Source organism: Ctenocephalides felis, unplaced genomic scaffold, assembly GCF_003426905.1.
Source record: "Ctenocephalides felis isolate EL2017-DRISC unplaced genomic scaffold, ASM342690v1 CF-g0.4_SCAFFOLD_02627, whole genome shotgun sequence".
Classification (NCBI taxonomy): domain Eukaryota; kingdom Metazoa; phylum Arthropoda; class Insecta; order Siphonaptera; family Pulicidae; genus Ctenocephalides; species Ctenocephalides felis.
Genome location: NW_020538781.1, coordinates 39,939 through 53,662, shown reverse-complemented (window position 1 = coordinate 53,662; position 13,724 = coordinate 39,939). Strand labels below are relative to the sequence as shown.

The 13,724-nt window shown below is 35.4% G+C and overlaps 1 protein-coding gene across 1 annotated transcript; it reads left to right on the top strand.

Annotated features, from left to right (window-relative positions):
• The first annotated feature begins 1,304 nt into the window (after nucleotides 1–1,304).
• Nucleotides 1,305–2,001, top strand: LOC113381140. Its single transcript, XM_026620117.1, has 2 exons — nucleotides 1,305–1,481; nucleotides 1,657–2,001. Exons 1-2 carry the CDS (start codon nucleotides 1,305–1,307, stop codon nucleotides 1,999–2,001), a joined length of 522 nt encoding a protein of 173 aa, XP_026475902.1.
• The last annotated feature ends 11,723 nt before the right edge of the window (nucleotides 2,002–13,724 follow it).

Here is a 13,724-nt window from a genome sequence, read left to right as displayed (position 1 = left end):
AGATCAGAAGTAGACAAAGACAGACGCAAGTTTTGATAATTAATTAGAGATTAAAAATTAAGAGATTAAAATGATTTTAAATGAAGAGGAATTCTCGAGCAGTTTAAATGATAACCTGAAGGAGCTTGAAGAAGATGTAGTTACACAGTCATTCGCAAAATATTTCAGGAAGGCTTATTATAAGCGCACAAAGACCTGGGCATATAGTTTTAGAAAAGGTCTGGGTGTCAATACAAATATGTTTTTGGAAAGCTTCCACAATCAGTTGAAAAGTAGATTGATGAAAGGAAAATACTCTAAAAGAATTGACACTATATGAAAGAGATGTTTTTCAACAAAGGAACCGAAGGCTGTGTGGTCATATACTTTCTACGAGACAGAGATATCTACAGCATCCACACAAGAAGTAGGACAGTACTGCCAGGCAATATTACGGAGGTCAAGAAAAGTAAAGAATGGAATGTGCTATCAACGACTGCTGATGTTGCACCATACGTGGTACGGCTGAACCGTGAAATATACATATAATGAACATGCTTGAGGTGTGAACCATGCAAAATATGTTTCCATACATATTCTTGCACATGCATCGACTATTTAATTAGATCAACAAGCATGTGCAAGACTATTCCCATCTGACACTGGTTTAAACGTCGGCTTCGAGAAAAGGATACAAAGAAAAATCAGAGCACTTCAGTATTCAGAGCAATTCAAGAATAGGGGAAATTGAAAACCATGAAAATAATAATGGATATTCTGACAAAATGAAGCACATGGGATATGAAATTAGAAAGTTGTAGAAAGTGGCGTGGGTCTTATAAAGTTGAAAGTTGAAACAAATTTTACTGATCTTTTCGAAGATCTATCAACATTTGGGATCATGCTTATTAAAGCCGGCCACAGACGTAACTGTATGCATGTGCAACTGAATGAATGCGCAACTGTCAAATAATAAATGTCAAAACATAACCTAAAAATATATCTTTGTGATAATTGATATTATTTTTACTGAATTATTTGTGATTAGTAGATTATTATATTTTTTTTATCAAAATTAGTGCAGAAATAGATGACGATTTTATGGCCATGTCATTTGTATTTGCCCCAAAAAATGGAAAATAACTAAAAGGAGATCTATTTGGTGCAAGGAATGGCTAAGAAAAAGTAACTGTTTTCGCATATAAATCTATTATAAATTCAAAGTAGCGCCAAGGGATTGGCACAATTTTCTTCGCATGGACGAAGAAACTTATTTAAAATTGCTAAAGATGGTTTCACCTCTAAGTTGAAGACAAGATACTATTATGCGTAAAGCTATTTCGCCACACGAAAAGTTGACGGCAACATTAAGATTTCTTGCTTCTGGAAGGAGTTATGAGGATTTAAAGTTTACAACATTAATATCTCCTCAGGCATTGCGTGTAATTATTCCTGAGACGTGTGAAGCTATATCTAAAGTACTGGAGAAAAATTATTTCAAAGTGAGTATAAAAGTCAGTATGCTGTGGCGTAACTATAGGGTGGCGTGGGTGGCAAATTGCCACGGGCCCACGACCCAAGGGGGCCCCAGCCCAGGAAACCGGGGACTCGGAAATACATTTTTACGCTGTACATAAATTTTATTTCACTTGAAACTTATATTTTATATTTTTTAAGTTCAAAGTCGGAGGTAATTATTCAACCAGGCTTGCATCAAATCCCATTCGGGCGATTGATGGCAAACACATAGACATTATTCCTCCTAGTGGAAGCGGATCTTATTATTATAATTATGAATGTCCTCATAGTATGGTGCTACTTGCAATAGTAAATGCAAAGTACCAATTCATCGTGTGTGACTTTGGAGTTAAGGGCAGGATATCAGATAGAGGTATACTCCAAACAACCGAACTCTATGACAAGCTCCAGAAAAATGAATTGGAGATTCCATCACATGAACCAATCAAAAATAGTTCTGAATACTGCCATACGTATTTATTGCTGATGATGCTTTTGCTTTGAGAACGAACATGATGAAACCATTCCGTCACTCAGATCTTACTTCAAAAGATAAAAAGATTTATAACTATCGTGTTTGTAGAGATAGACGCATTGTGCAAAATGCTTTTGGTATATTGGTTTCTAGATTTAGAATATTTAAAACACCAATAAATGTCGAGCCAAAAACATTGATCGAATAGTACTGGCAAGTTGTGCTTTACACAATTATTTGATGTCTAATTCTACTAACTCATATACTTATGCAGAATGTTTTGACCGAGAAAATATGAAACAGGGATGTATTACACTGGGGTCGACTTCGAATGATTCAAATATGAAACATTTAAATCAACGATATTTAGGAAATAGCCCAAATGCCGCAAAAATCGTAAGGGAAAAATATGTGCATTATTTCAACAATGATGGAAGCGTGCCTTGGCAAGACAACTTTATTCATTGACATTATAAAAATTATCATTATTTATGTTATCCTTTGAATCGTATAATGAATACTTTCAATAAATAAAGTTACTGTGAACTTACTTGATCGAAATTAATCCCTGATATATTAGAAACATGGGCCCGTGGTACCGAATAAACATAGAAGTTTGAAATACCATAATTTCGGTTCGTACACTTCTGTTGTGCCTGCGCCAGATCTTTTAGATTCATCTATTTTTTTCTTTTCTATAATTTGTACGCAAGCTATTCTTTACTGTTACGATTAGCACTTGGTTCTATATATTTGTACTGTTCCACTAATTTATCATACGCAGAATTTTTCAAATTTTTATCATGATAAGCTGCAGATTTGACTTGCCACAAGCAGGGTTCATTCTAATATATTTCTATTAAGACTTCCATGATCTCTCTGATTCCTCCTTCTCCATGTTGGTTTACATAAGACATATTTTCCTTTAATTTTAACACTTTCCACTCGCGAGCCTGACTGCTCGACGTTGCGCTGCGCTCGGTGTATTATAGTGCTATACATACCTATCAACTCGGAATTTTTTTTGTGTCGGATTTTTTTAAAATGTGGTAATATTGCTTTTAAATACAGTTAGTATGATAATAAAACAAAGTTTGAAAAAAAATTAAAAAATGTTATAATAACCATATTATTGTTTAAAAAATCGCTTTTACACAGATGTTTATTAAAATTAATTAATAAACATTATATCAAATATATTCTGAATAAAAACTAAATAAAAAAAATTAAAAGACGATATTCTTGGAGAGTAGATACGGTTATCGTGCTCGTATAGTGTGTTAAGAACAACTCCAATAATATCGTTATTTTTTCTATTACACGTATATATATACGTGTGTGTATCTATACATAATATGCATATGTATAATACATTATAATGTATATAAATAATATAAAATTTCTAGTAACATTTATATCTAATAAATAATGGTGTTTGTGAGCCATTAAATTAATGTTATTATATTTATTTATGAAAATAATTATAAGTTAATCAATAAATGAAGTTAGTGGTGCATTAATTTCAAAAGAATGAAAAATCACAATTTGTAAGTTTAGTTCGCGACGACACTATTTGCCGCCGGAGCGGCGGCATCCGACTGGAACGGTAAACATATCATGCCGCCGGAGCGGCGGCATCCGAGCGCAACGGTAAAATGACCATGCCGCCGGAGCGGCGGCATCCGAGTCGAAAGGGTTAATAAGGCAATAAAGCATGTGTATATAAACTAAACTATGCAAGGTATAATCATTATGATAAAAATATTTTTAAAATAAAAAAATATAATGTTGAATAATAACATAACCTATATAAAATTATAAATATGATATTCCTATTCTATTTTTATCAATTCTGCAATACAATAAAGAATTTAATATTTAGTAATCTAAAAGTCTATGCTTTTATTATTTAACAAATATGTACCATTCGATATTGTGTATGCCTCAAATACTATAAATTCTTATGTTTGGTGTGATATTTTGTGAACACTAATTTTGTGCCAGATTGAAATCTTATATTTTAATGACAACACAATTACGTTGTGTAGTGAACATTTTAGTGATTTATATTTGCTAACATATTATATTATTACTTGCAAATTGTATAGCAGTCTATTCATTTGTTTGTGTTTTGTGTGTTTTTTGCGAACTCTAATTATGTGTCAGTTGAACTTGCTATTTTTTTTTTATTTTGATAACAATTTAATTTGTTGAGCGTATATTTTAGTGGTTCATTATAATTTGTTAATATAATTGAAATTATAATATCGCAAAATTGCAAGAATTACAATTAATGTTTGATGAAAATTGGTGGGCAAAAAGGTCGTTTTAAGTAAGGATGATAAACAATTGTACTGTAGTTCTAAAGACAAAACTATTTTAATTGGTGATATTTTGTGTGCTACGTGTAGACTAATTCCTTATAGAAACTCTAGTAGCAGAACGAGCATATGCAATGCAAATAATTCAGTGCTTAGTGATAGTGATAGTAGTTCTGTAAGTGCATTTTGTAGTGAATACGATTGTAATATTTTTGAAAAAAGTGATATTTGTTGAACTTTGTCTTAATCGAATAGCATCGACCCATCGACATTGTTCAATTTGTAATAATATATCTAACCTTGTTACAATTCCTTTAGAGGCTAGAATTCATGTATGCGCAAAGCCAGAATTTATATTCCTACAAGTAATCGTACCTGTAATAAGCATTTGTTCGGTAATTTTTTTATGAAGAAGATATACAGTAGAACCTCCTTATTCGCGGCTTCTTCATTCGCGTTTTCGCTATTCGCGGCCAAAAAAATTGCGACCCGATACCTTTATTCGCGGCTAGAAATTTCGTTATTTGCGGATTCCAGTGTATATGAAATCCAATATCCTCTGTAAATGCCGTCTTTTTGACCTATATAATTGCGTTGCGTTCGCCGTCCTCTCCGTTATCAGCGTTTTTGATCAAGTAAGCAAACAGGAATGAATGAATCATATATGTATGCTTTAACACTTTCCACTCGCGAATTTCGAGATATCTATAATTGCATTCGAGTCGAAAGGGTTAATATTGTTCGTTTCTGTGGTAAATGCTGCTATGCATGCTTTATTTCTTCATTTTACTCATGGCATGTCAGATTGAATTTTACGGTTTATTAAAATTGCATGAAAAGCTTACAAAAGTGTACAGATAATTAAATAATTGCTTACAAAAAACCATACATAATCGAGACTCTAATATGCGTTTGTGGAATCAAAAAAATGTCTTACATTTCAATCAAGATATAAAAGCGAATATGGAATCGGACAGTAAACCATCAGAAATCCCAAAACTACGAAAGACCGTTATTGGATCCAGCAAATACAGCAAGATACCTCGCGAAGAAGGTCGGACCAATATGTTTACATCGGAAAAGGTCTCGCTGCGTTCAACTTCATCAGTTTCTGACTCAAGACAGGAAGTAATATCATCTAGTAATAGTGCATCTACAAGCCTCACTCAACCACATTCTGATGTCAAGAAACCTCCTAATTCATGGCAAGTAGTCAATTTCAAAAAAAGGAAAACTTCATTTGAACCATTAGGAATAGATGTCAAAATTCAAAACCGATTTTCGGCCCTTTCAACAATAGAAACAGCTGATGATGACAACTCAGTTAAACCGGCTCCAGTCGGTAAGCCCCCTCCAATATTTATTTACGGAGTTGACGATATTAATGATATGTCTAATCAATTAAATGAAATAATTCCGCACGATCAATATTTCCTGAGAAGTTTAGCTAACAATACATTTTCGACCATTTTCGAACTTTATCCAGACATCTAAAAGAAACTAATGCCGTATATCATACATATCAATTAATAGAAGAGAAGGCTTTTAGGGTTGTTCTTAGAAATGTACACTTTTCAACAAGCACAGATGCAATTAAATTAGAACTATTAAAACAGGGTCATGTCGTACGTAATATCCTAAATATTAGACATAGAATAACAAAAGAATCTCTTGATATTTTTTTGTTGATCTGGAACCAAATAGAAATAAAAAAATATTTATAACATTTATAAATTATTCAACTGCATGATACGCGTCGAACCACCGAGAAAGTCCAACAACATTATACAATGCACTCGCTGTCAACTCTTTAATCACACCAAAAATACTGCAATAGACCATTTGCTTGCCTAAAATGCGGTGACAATCATAATACTATAGCTTGTACCAAATATCCGAATGCTCCGGCATGTTGTTATTTTTGCGACGGTGCTCATCCAGCTAATTATCGCGTTGCTCATACTTCCAAAAAATTAAAGAACAAAGAAACAAAACTCCAGTAAATCAATCAGTCATAAATCCAAATCCAAATAACCAAAATTTTAAAAATTCTAATAATTCTAATTCTAATAAAAAATAAACAACATTTCTCCGGCCTTAAATCCAACAATTTAAAATTCATCCTATGCAGACATTGCAAAAAACAATTACTCTGCTTCTAATCATTCACCTTCAAATCCTGATTCTGATTCTCTAGCAACACTTATTTTAGAATTTAAAAATATCTTCAATCAGCTTTTGCAACAGAACACCATAATAATAAATATGTTATCCACGTTAGTCAACAACAAAAGCAATGGCAAAAATTATTAAAATTGCTGAATGGAATGCCAACGGTTTAATACCTCACAAAAATGAAGTAGAATGTTTTTTAAAGTTAAACTTAATAGATATCTTATTAATCTCCGAAACTCACTTCACTGAAAAAAACTACTTCAAAATTTATAACTACACTACTTATAATTCAAATCACCCAAGTGGCAGGGCTCGCGGCGGTTCGGCTATATTAATCAAAAATAATATAAAGCATTTTGTTCTACCAAATATTTCTGATGATTTTCTACAAGCAACTCAAATTTCTGTTGAAACAAATTTATATAATTTTTGTGTTTCTGCTGTTTATTGTCCACCAAGATTCAAATTTCTTGTGCTCAGTTTTCTTCATTTTTCTCTCAATTAGGTAATAAATTTATCATTGGTGGTGACTTTAATTGTAAACATATTGCCTGGGGTTCTAGACTGACTACAGCCAAAGGAAAGATTCTTCATGCAGCCATAGGGCAAAATAACCTCTCCTTTATTTCAATTTGCAGTCCAACTTATTGGCCTTCTGACCCTACTAAAGTTCCAGACCTTTTAGATTTTTTTATTGTGAAAGGTATTGATCTTTCAAATCTCAATATTGAATCTAGTTACGATCTCTCTTCAGATCATTCTCCAATACTTGTGACGTTTAGCACATTTCCTACTCCAGTTATCAACAATCATATTCTACACAACAATCTTTCTAACTGGATTCAATTCAAATCCATACTTGATTCAAAATTATTTCCAAAATCTAGGCCTACAAGCGTTATTGATATAGAAATAATATAGATTATTTTTCTGAGATTGTACGTGAAACAACCAAGCAGATCACCCCGAACATTAATCCAAGAAATGATAATCTAATAATTCCGCAAGAGATTAAGAAGCTAATTGCACAGAAACGAAGAGCAAGACGAACCTGGCAACATTCTCATCTACCAACGGATAAGACATCGCTTAATCATCTCAATAACACGCCGAGGAAAAAAATGAAAGAATGGAAGAATTGTACATTCAGGTCGTATATATTGCAGTTAAATAGGTACGATAATTCCATATGGAAACCAATCAGAAACAAAAGTAAACCCCTACAACAAAACCCTCCTCTGAAAATAACCAACCAAAACGGATTCATTTGGGCAAAAAGCAACGAAGAAAAAGCGGAGGCATTTGCTGATCATCTAAGTAGCATTTTTAGCGCTCGAAATATTTCCCAGAATAATTTAATTAACAATTTCGTAAATCAACCCATACATTCTACACCGTTAGGACATTTTTCACCAAATGATGTCTTATGTGAAATAAAAAGGATAAAAAATAGATCTTCGCCGGTATGGATAAATTACTCCAAAGATGTTAAAAGAATTGCCTACAAAAGGTATCTTATATATAACAAATATTTTCAACGCCATACTTCAATACAATTATTGGCCCACAGCGTGGAAGACTGCAGAAATTATTATGATCGCTAAACCAAACAAAACCATCACACTTAGTTCACAAAATTTTCTCACGTCAGAAATTAGTTATTTTGTCGTACAAAATTTATAATTAGTTCCATCAGTTTTAATAAGTTACTAATAAGTTAGTGAGCTGAGTGATCCTCGCCTCTGGGTGCAGGTAGAATTTTTGTTAAAATGATCCCCATTAGTGGGGACATAGTGTCAAACAATGCTGGTGATGTAATCAATAAATCACACAATAATTTGAACACAACGCTATGTTCAGGTATATCAGATATAGCCCGAAACCCGCTGACCAGCTCATGCGACGGTATGACTAGTAAAGTAGAACCAGTGGCTGAACTGTCACATATAATTCCGGAAAATGTCATTTTACAACGGAATGAGTCATTGAAGTGCCTTGAGAATCTGATAAATGAACTGCATATGATTGTCAAATCAAAGTCAAACATACATAAAGAGGTGAAAATAAAAACAGGCAACATAGCGGCCGTAATTAAAAGATTTATTGATTTAGACAACCAATTGTTAGAGGAAAAAGGCCGAACCACGGATGATACGGAAGTTATGATAAATGAAGTGCAATGTTGTGAGACAGCCCCTATAGAAAAAAGTGTACGGCAGGACACAAGCAAAGCCACAAGAAACCGAAACTCACAACATATAAGCAATAATCAGGTTAATGAGAAAAATGGTTTGCCAAGACGTCAGACGATCATAGAAATATGTAATGAAGAAAAAATCGAGGTAAATGACTGGCATAAAGTTCAGCCGAGAAAACAGAAAAAAAAGGAAGCAAGGGTACATCTGTCAGAACAGGACTCTAACCATAAAATGATAAAAAATCATAGAATTTTTCCAAAACCAAATGCCTTATTAATCCGGCCGACCGAAAAAGTTAATTATTCCGAAATATTACGTCGCATCAAACATGATGTCCCTGATGACAAGGTAAATACGACAGTAGAGAAAATAAACAAAACCAGAAATGGAGACTTGTTGATAACTATTTCTAAGAAAAGTGAGGACAAAGGCCAAGGACTGCAACAGATTATCGCAGGTGTGTTAAAGGATGAGGCCGAAGTTATTTATAAGGGGCACCAAGAAACTATAGAAATAAGGGATATTGATGATGAAACCTCAAAAATTGATATCCAGATAGCACTACAAAAAGCAACCGGGGGAGCCTGCAACACACCAGCAGAAGAAATTAGGCTTCGTAAGGCATATAGAGGTACCCAGATTGCTACTGTAGCTCTTCCAGCGGCAGTTGTACACGATCTGCTCAAAGAAAGTAGCAAAATACGAATTGGATGGGTCAACTGTCAAATTAAAATCATCAAGAAACCAATTCGATGTTTTAAATGCTGGCTATTCGGACATTATGGATCACAGTGCAAGAGCGAAGTGAATCGGACCAATCTATGCTTTAGATGTGGACAAGATGGTCACAAAATAGCCAACTGTATAAATGCAGCAAAATGTGCACTATGCGCTGAAAATGGAAACTCTGAAAATGTAGCACATCATGCCGGCACTCACAGATGTCCTCTATATAGGGAGGCCATAGAGAAAATAATGAACGCAAAAGCATGAAGATAATACAGCTAAACATGAATCATTGTGAGGCTGCACACGACTTGCTTATGCAGACGGTAAGAGATATAAAAATTGATGTTGCCCTCTTATCAGAACCTTACAAACATCTAACATCTAAATATTGGCCATGGGAAACGGACAGTACCACCAAAGCCGTTATTTGGTCCTGAGGCAAGTTTTGTTTCCAAAATGTTGTTAACAATAGCAACGCAGGATTTGTCGCAGCATCATTAGATGGCATACATTTATACAGCTGTTACGCTCCACCTAGTCTTTCTTTGCCAGATTTTGTCGATTTTTTAGATCGTCTTGTGGAGGATGCAAAACGACACCACCCCGTAGCGATAGCCGGTGACTTTAACGCATGGGCGGTAGACTGGGGAAGTAGGAAGACTAATGCAAGAGGTAAAGCACTTTTGGAGGCCTTCAATGCACTTGACGTGGTTTTACTTAATAGTGGTGATAAACCAACCTTTGAAAAGGGCAGTGCAAGCTCAATAATAGACCTTACTTTTGTTAGCAATAGCCTCGTCAGAGGAATTTGCAATTGGGAGGTATTAGATATCTACACTGCTAGTGACCACAATGCAATCATCTGGGAAATATCAACAGATAGAAACATTAGAAGACATGCGAAAATATCTAAAGCCATTGGGTGGAAAATAAAATCTTTTGATGAAAGCGCCATGAGAGTTGCCTTAAATTGCAAACCTATAATTTCAGAACACGCAGATGAGCATACTAGAGAGCTGATGGAGAGAATAACCGAAGCCTGTGATATCAGTATGACTCGTAAACATGGCATAAATCAAAGACAATCTGTGCACTGGTGGACTGAAGAAATCAGCTCTCTTCGTAAAGAGTGCCTAAAGAAAAGAAGGATCTCTCAGCGTGGATTTAGTCTCAGTAATTCTGCACAACTGGTAGTGGAATATAAACAAGCACGTAGACAACTAAATAAAGCTATCAAAGATAGTAAAGTTAGGTGCTGGAAAGAACTTTTGGATGAAGTCGAGGAAAATCCATGGGGAAGACCTTATAAGACTGTAATGTCTCGCCTCAAAAGCCAGCCAATACCTTCACCAACTTGCCCACGACTATTGAATAAAATAGTAACTACTTTGTTTCCACGACAACCTAATTTGAACTACCAGGTAACACATGTAGAACAGAATAATATTCCACTTATAACACTGCAAGAACTGATGGAAGCTTGTCATCGCGTTGGTAATAGCAAGGCACCGGGATTAGATGGAATTCCTAATATTGCCTTGAAAACATCAATTATGACATCTCCGACAATGTTTCTTAATGCATATAATACATGCCTGAAAGAAGGGGTTTTTCCACGAAAATGGAAACAGCAAAGACTAGTGCTTATTCCCAAAGGAAAAAAACCACCAGATGAACCATCATCCTATCGTCCAATATGCATGCTGGATACAGCGGGTAAAATTTTTGAAAGAATAATTCACCAAAGAATAGATGCAGTAGTTGATCCAATCCTAGCAGACAATCAGTATGGTTTTCGCAAAGGGCGATCAACTATCGATGCTATAAACTTGGTAGTTAATACCGCCAAGAGGCAATTGCTGGAACCAGATGGAAGGGGGGTTCCAAAAAGTACTGCCTTGTAGCTACATTGGATATAAAAAATGCTTTTAATTCTGCAAACTGGGATTGCATTATGAATGCACTCCGTGACAAGAACGTGCCAGCATACCTATGCAATATAGTCGCAAGCTACTTTACAGACAGAATTCTAATGTACCATTCACGCGATGGTACAGAAGAATATAATATAACAGGAGGTGTGCCGCAGGGCTCTGTTCTAGGCCCTTTGCTGTGGAATATTATGTATGATGGCCTTTTGAGACTAGAGTTTCCAGAATGTGTGAAACTAGTAGCATATGCAGACGATGTTGCCATAGTGGTTGTCTCCAAACAAATTGATGACATCGTATGCCTATTCGATATTACATTCAGAAAAATTAATCGGTGGATGGGAACAATGAATCTCCAATTAGCACAACAAAAAAGTGAAGCTGTTCTTATCACTAGTAGGAAAAGAATTGAGACCATCAAGCTAAAGATAGGAAATCTTGAGATCACGTCAAAACCTCACATCTGTTACCTTGGCGTAATGCTTGATGCTCGTTTGAATTTCAATCAACAGGTGGAACACGTTAGTGCTAAGGCGTCAATAGTTAGGACGAAACTTGCTCGACTGATGCCTAATATTGGAGGTCCTAAACAAACCAGAAGGATATTACTATCGTCAGTTATTACTTCAGTGCTGACATATGGTATCTCCATATGGGGTGATGCTCTTAAATCTCAAAAATCGAGGAGAATGGCAGGGCCCTTATACCGTCTCAGTGCTATAAGAATTGCTTGCGCATTTCGCACAATATCGGCGGAAGCAGTGTGCGTCATTTCAGGAACTGTGCCTCTCTTAGTCTTAGCAGAGGAAAGACGGACAATTTACCATAGAAGACATCAACAACTGTGTACTGAAAAGTTAAGATTAGAAGAACGGCAGAACAGCATTGACCGATGGCAGCGACTGTGGGATGTCGCTGTAAAGGGCAGATGGACGCATCGTCTCATTCCTAACATCAAAGTCTGGCTAAGTCGCAAGCACGGCGAAGTAAACTATTATACTACGCAAATGCTATCGGGGCATGGCTGTTTTCGAGCCTACCTACACCGATTCAAGCACGATAGCTCGCCGGATTGCCCATATTGTTTGGGCGAAATCGAAGATGCTGAGCACGTGTTCTTCGTGTGCCCGCGATTTGGTGCTCTACGGGATGATGTGGAGGAGACATTGAGACGCACAATTACCCCAGGTAATGTTGTTGAAGTGATGCTGACAAGTGAAGCTGCTTGGAACGCCATAGACAGATTTGCGAGAGACGTTTTAATGGACCTGCGTTCTATAGAGAGAGAAAGGGCGAATGGGACTTCGCCCATTTAAAAGATAAGTAAAATGTTTATGAATTATAACATTGTTTATAACAAGTTAAGAATTGTAACATTCTAGATCCTCCCCCCACGAAGTAATGCCTAGCGGCGGTTTCCGTGGGGACCAGAGGCAGGGGCAAAGCGGAGGTTTTAGTCGGTATTATACCAGGGCGGTATCGAGTCCGACATACCCAGACAGAAGACCGGTCTGGGATGCATAAAAGCATTTCCTTCGCTATACAAAAAAAAAAAAAGCTATGTACACCCCGATATAAAAGTTTCGAATGAAACGACTTTGAATTCGACCTTTTATTTTGTTTAGAAATGAATAGAAAATTCGGGATATTTTTTTGGTTTTTGTCAAATTACTCACAAATATCAGGGGAAAGCACCTCCTTTCTGTTACATAGCGAGAAACTAGATAAAATTTACTACGATTCCATGCCAACAGTTATGTACACCCCGATATAAAAGTTTCGAATGAAACGACTTTGAATTCGACCTTTTATTTTGTTTAGAAATGAATAGAAAATTCGGGACATTTTTTTGGTTTTTGTCAAATTACTCACAAATATCAGGTAAAAGCACCCCTTTTCTGTTACATAGCGAGAAACTAGATAAAATTTACTACGATTCCATGCCAACAGTTATGTACACCCCGATATAAAAGTTTCGAATGAAACGACTTTGAATTCGACCTTTTATTTTGTTTAGAAATGAATAGAAAATTCGGGACATTTTTTCGGGGTGTATATAACTGTTGGTATAGAATCGTAGTAAATTTTATCTAGTTTCTCGCTATGTAACAGAAAGGAGGTGCTTTTCCCTGATATTTGTGAGTAATTTGACAAAAACCAAAAAAATGTCCCGAATTTTCTATTCATTTCTAAACAAATAAATAGAAAATTCGGGACATTTTTTTGGTTTTTGTCAAATTACTCACAAATATCAGGGAAAAGCACCCCTTTTCTGTTACATAGCGAGAAACCAGATAAAATTTACTACAATTCCATGCCAACAGTTATGTACACCCCGATATAAAAGTTTCGAATGAAACGACTTTGAATTCGACCTTTTATTTTGTTTAGAAATGAA

What these genes read in the sequence shown, in the direction of transcription:
- LOC113381140 (XM_026620117.1), top strand. Translation starts at nt 1,305, where the DNA reads ATGCGTAAAGCTATTTCGCCACACGAAAAGTTGACGGCAACATTAAGA. An exon ending in TGGAGAAAAATTATTTCAAA is followed by an intron (nt 1,482 to 1,656) that starts GTGAGTATAAAA and finishes ATATTTTTTAAG; the next exon opens with TTCAAAGTCGGAGGTAATTA.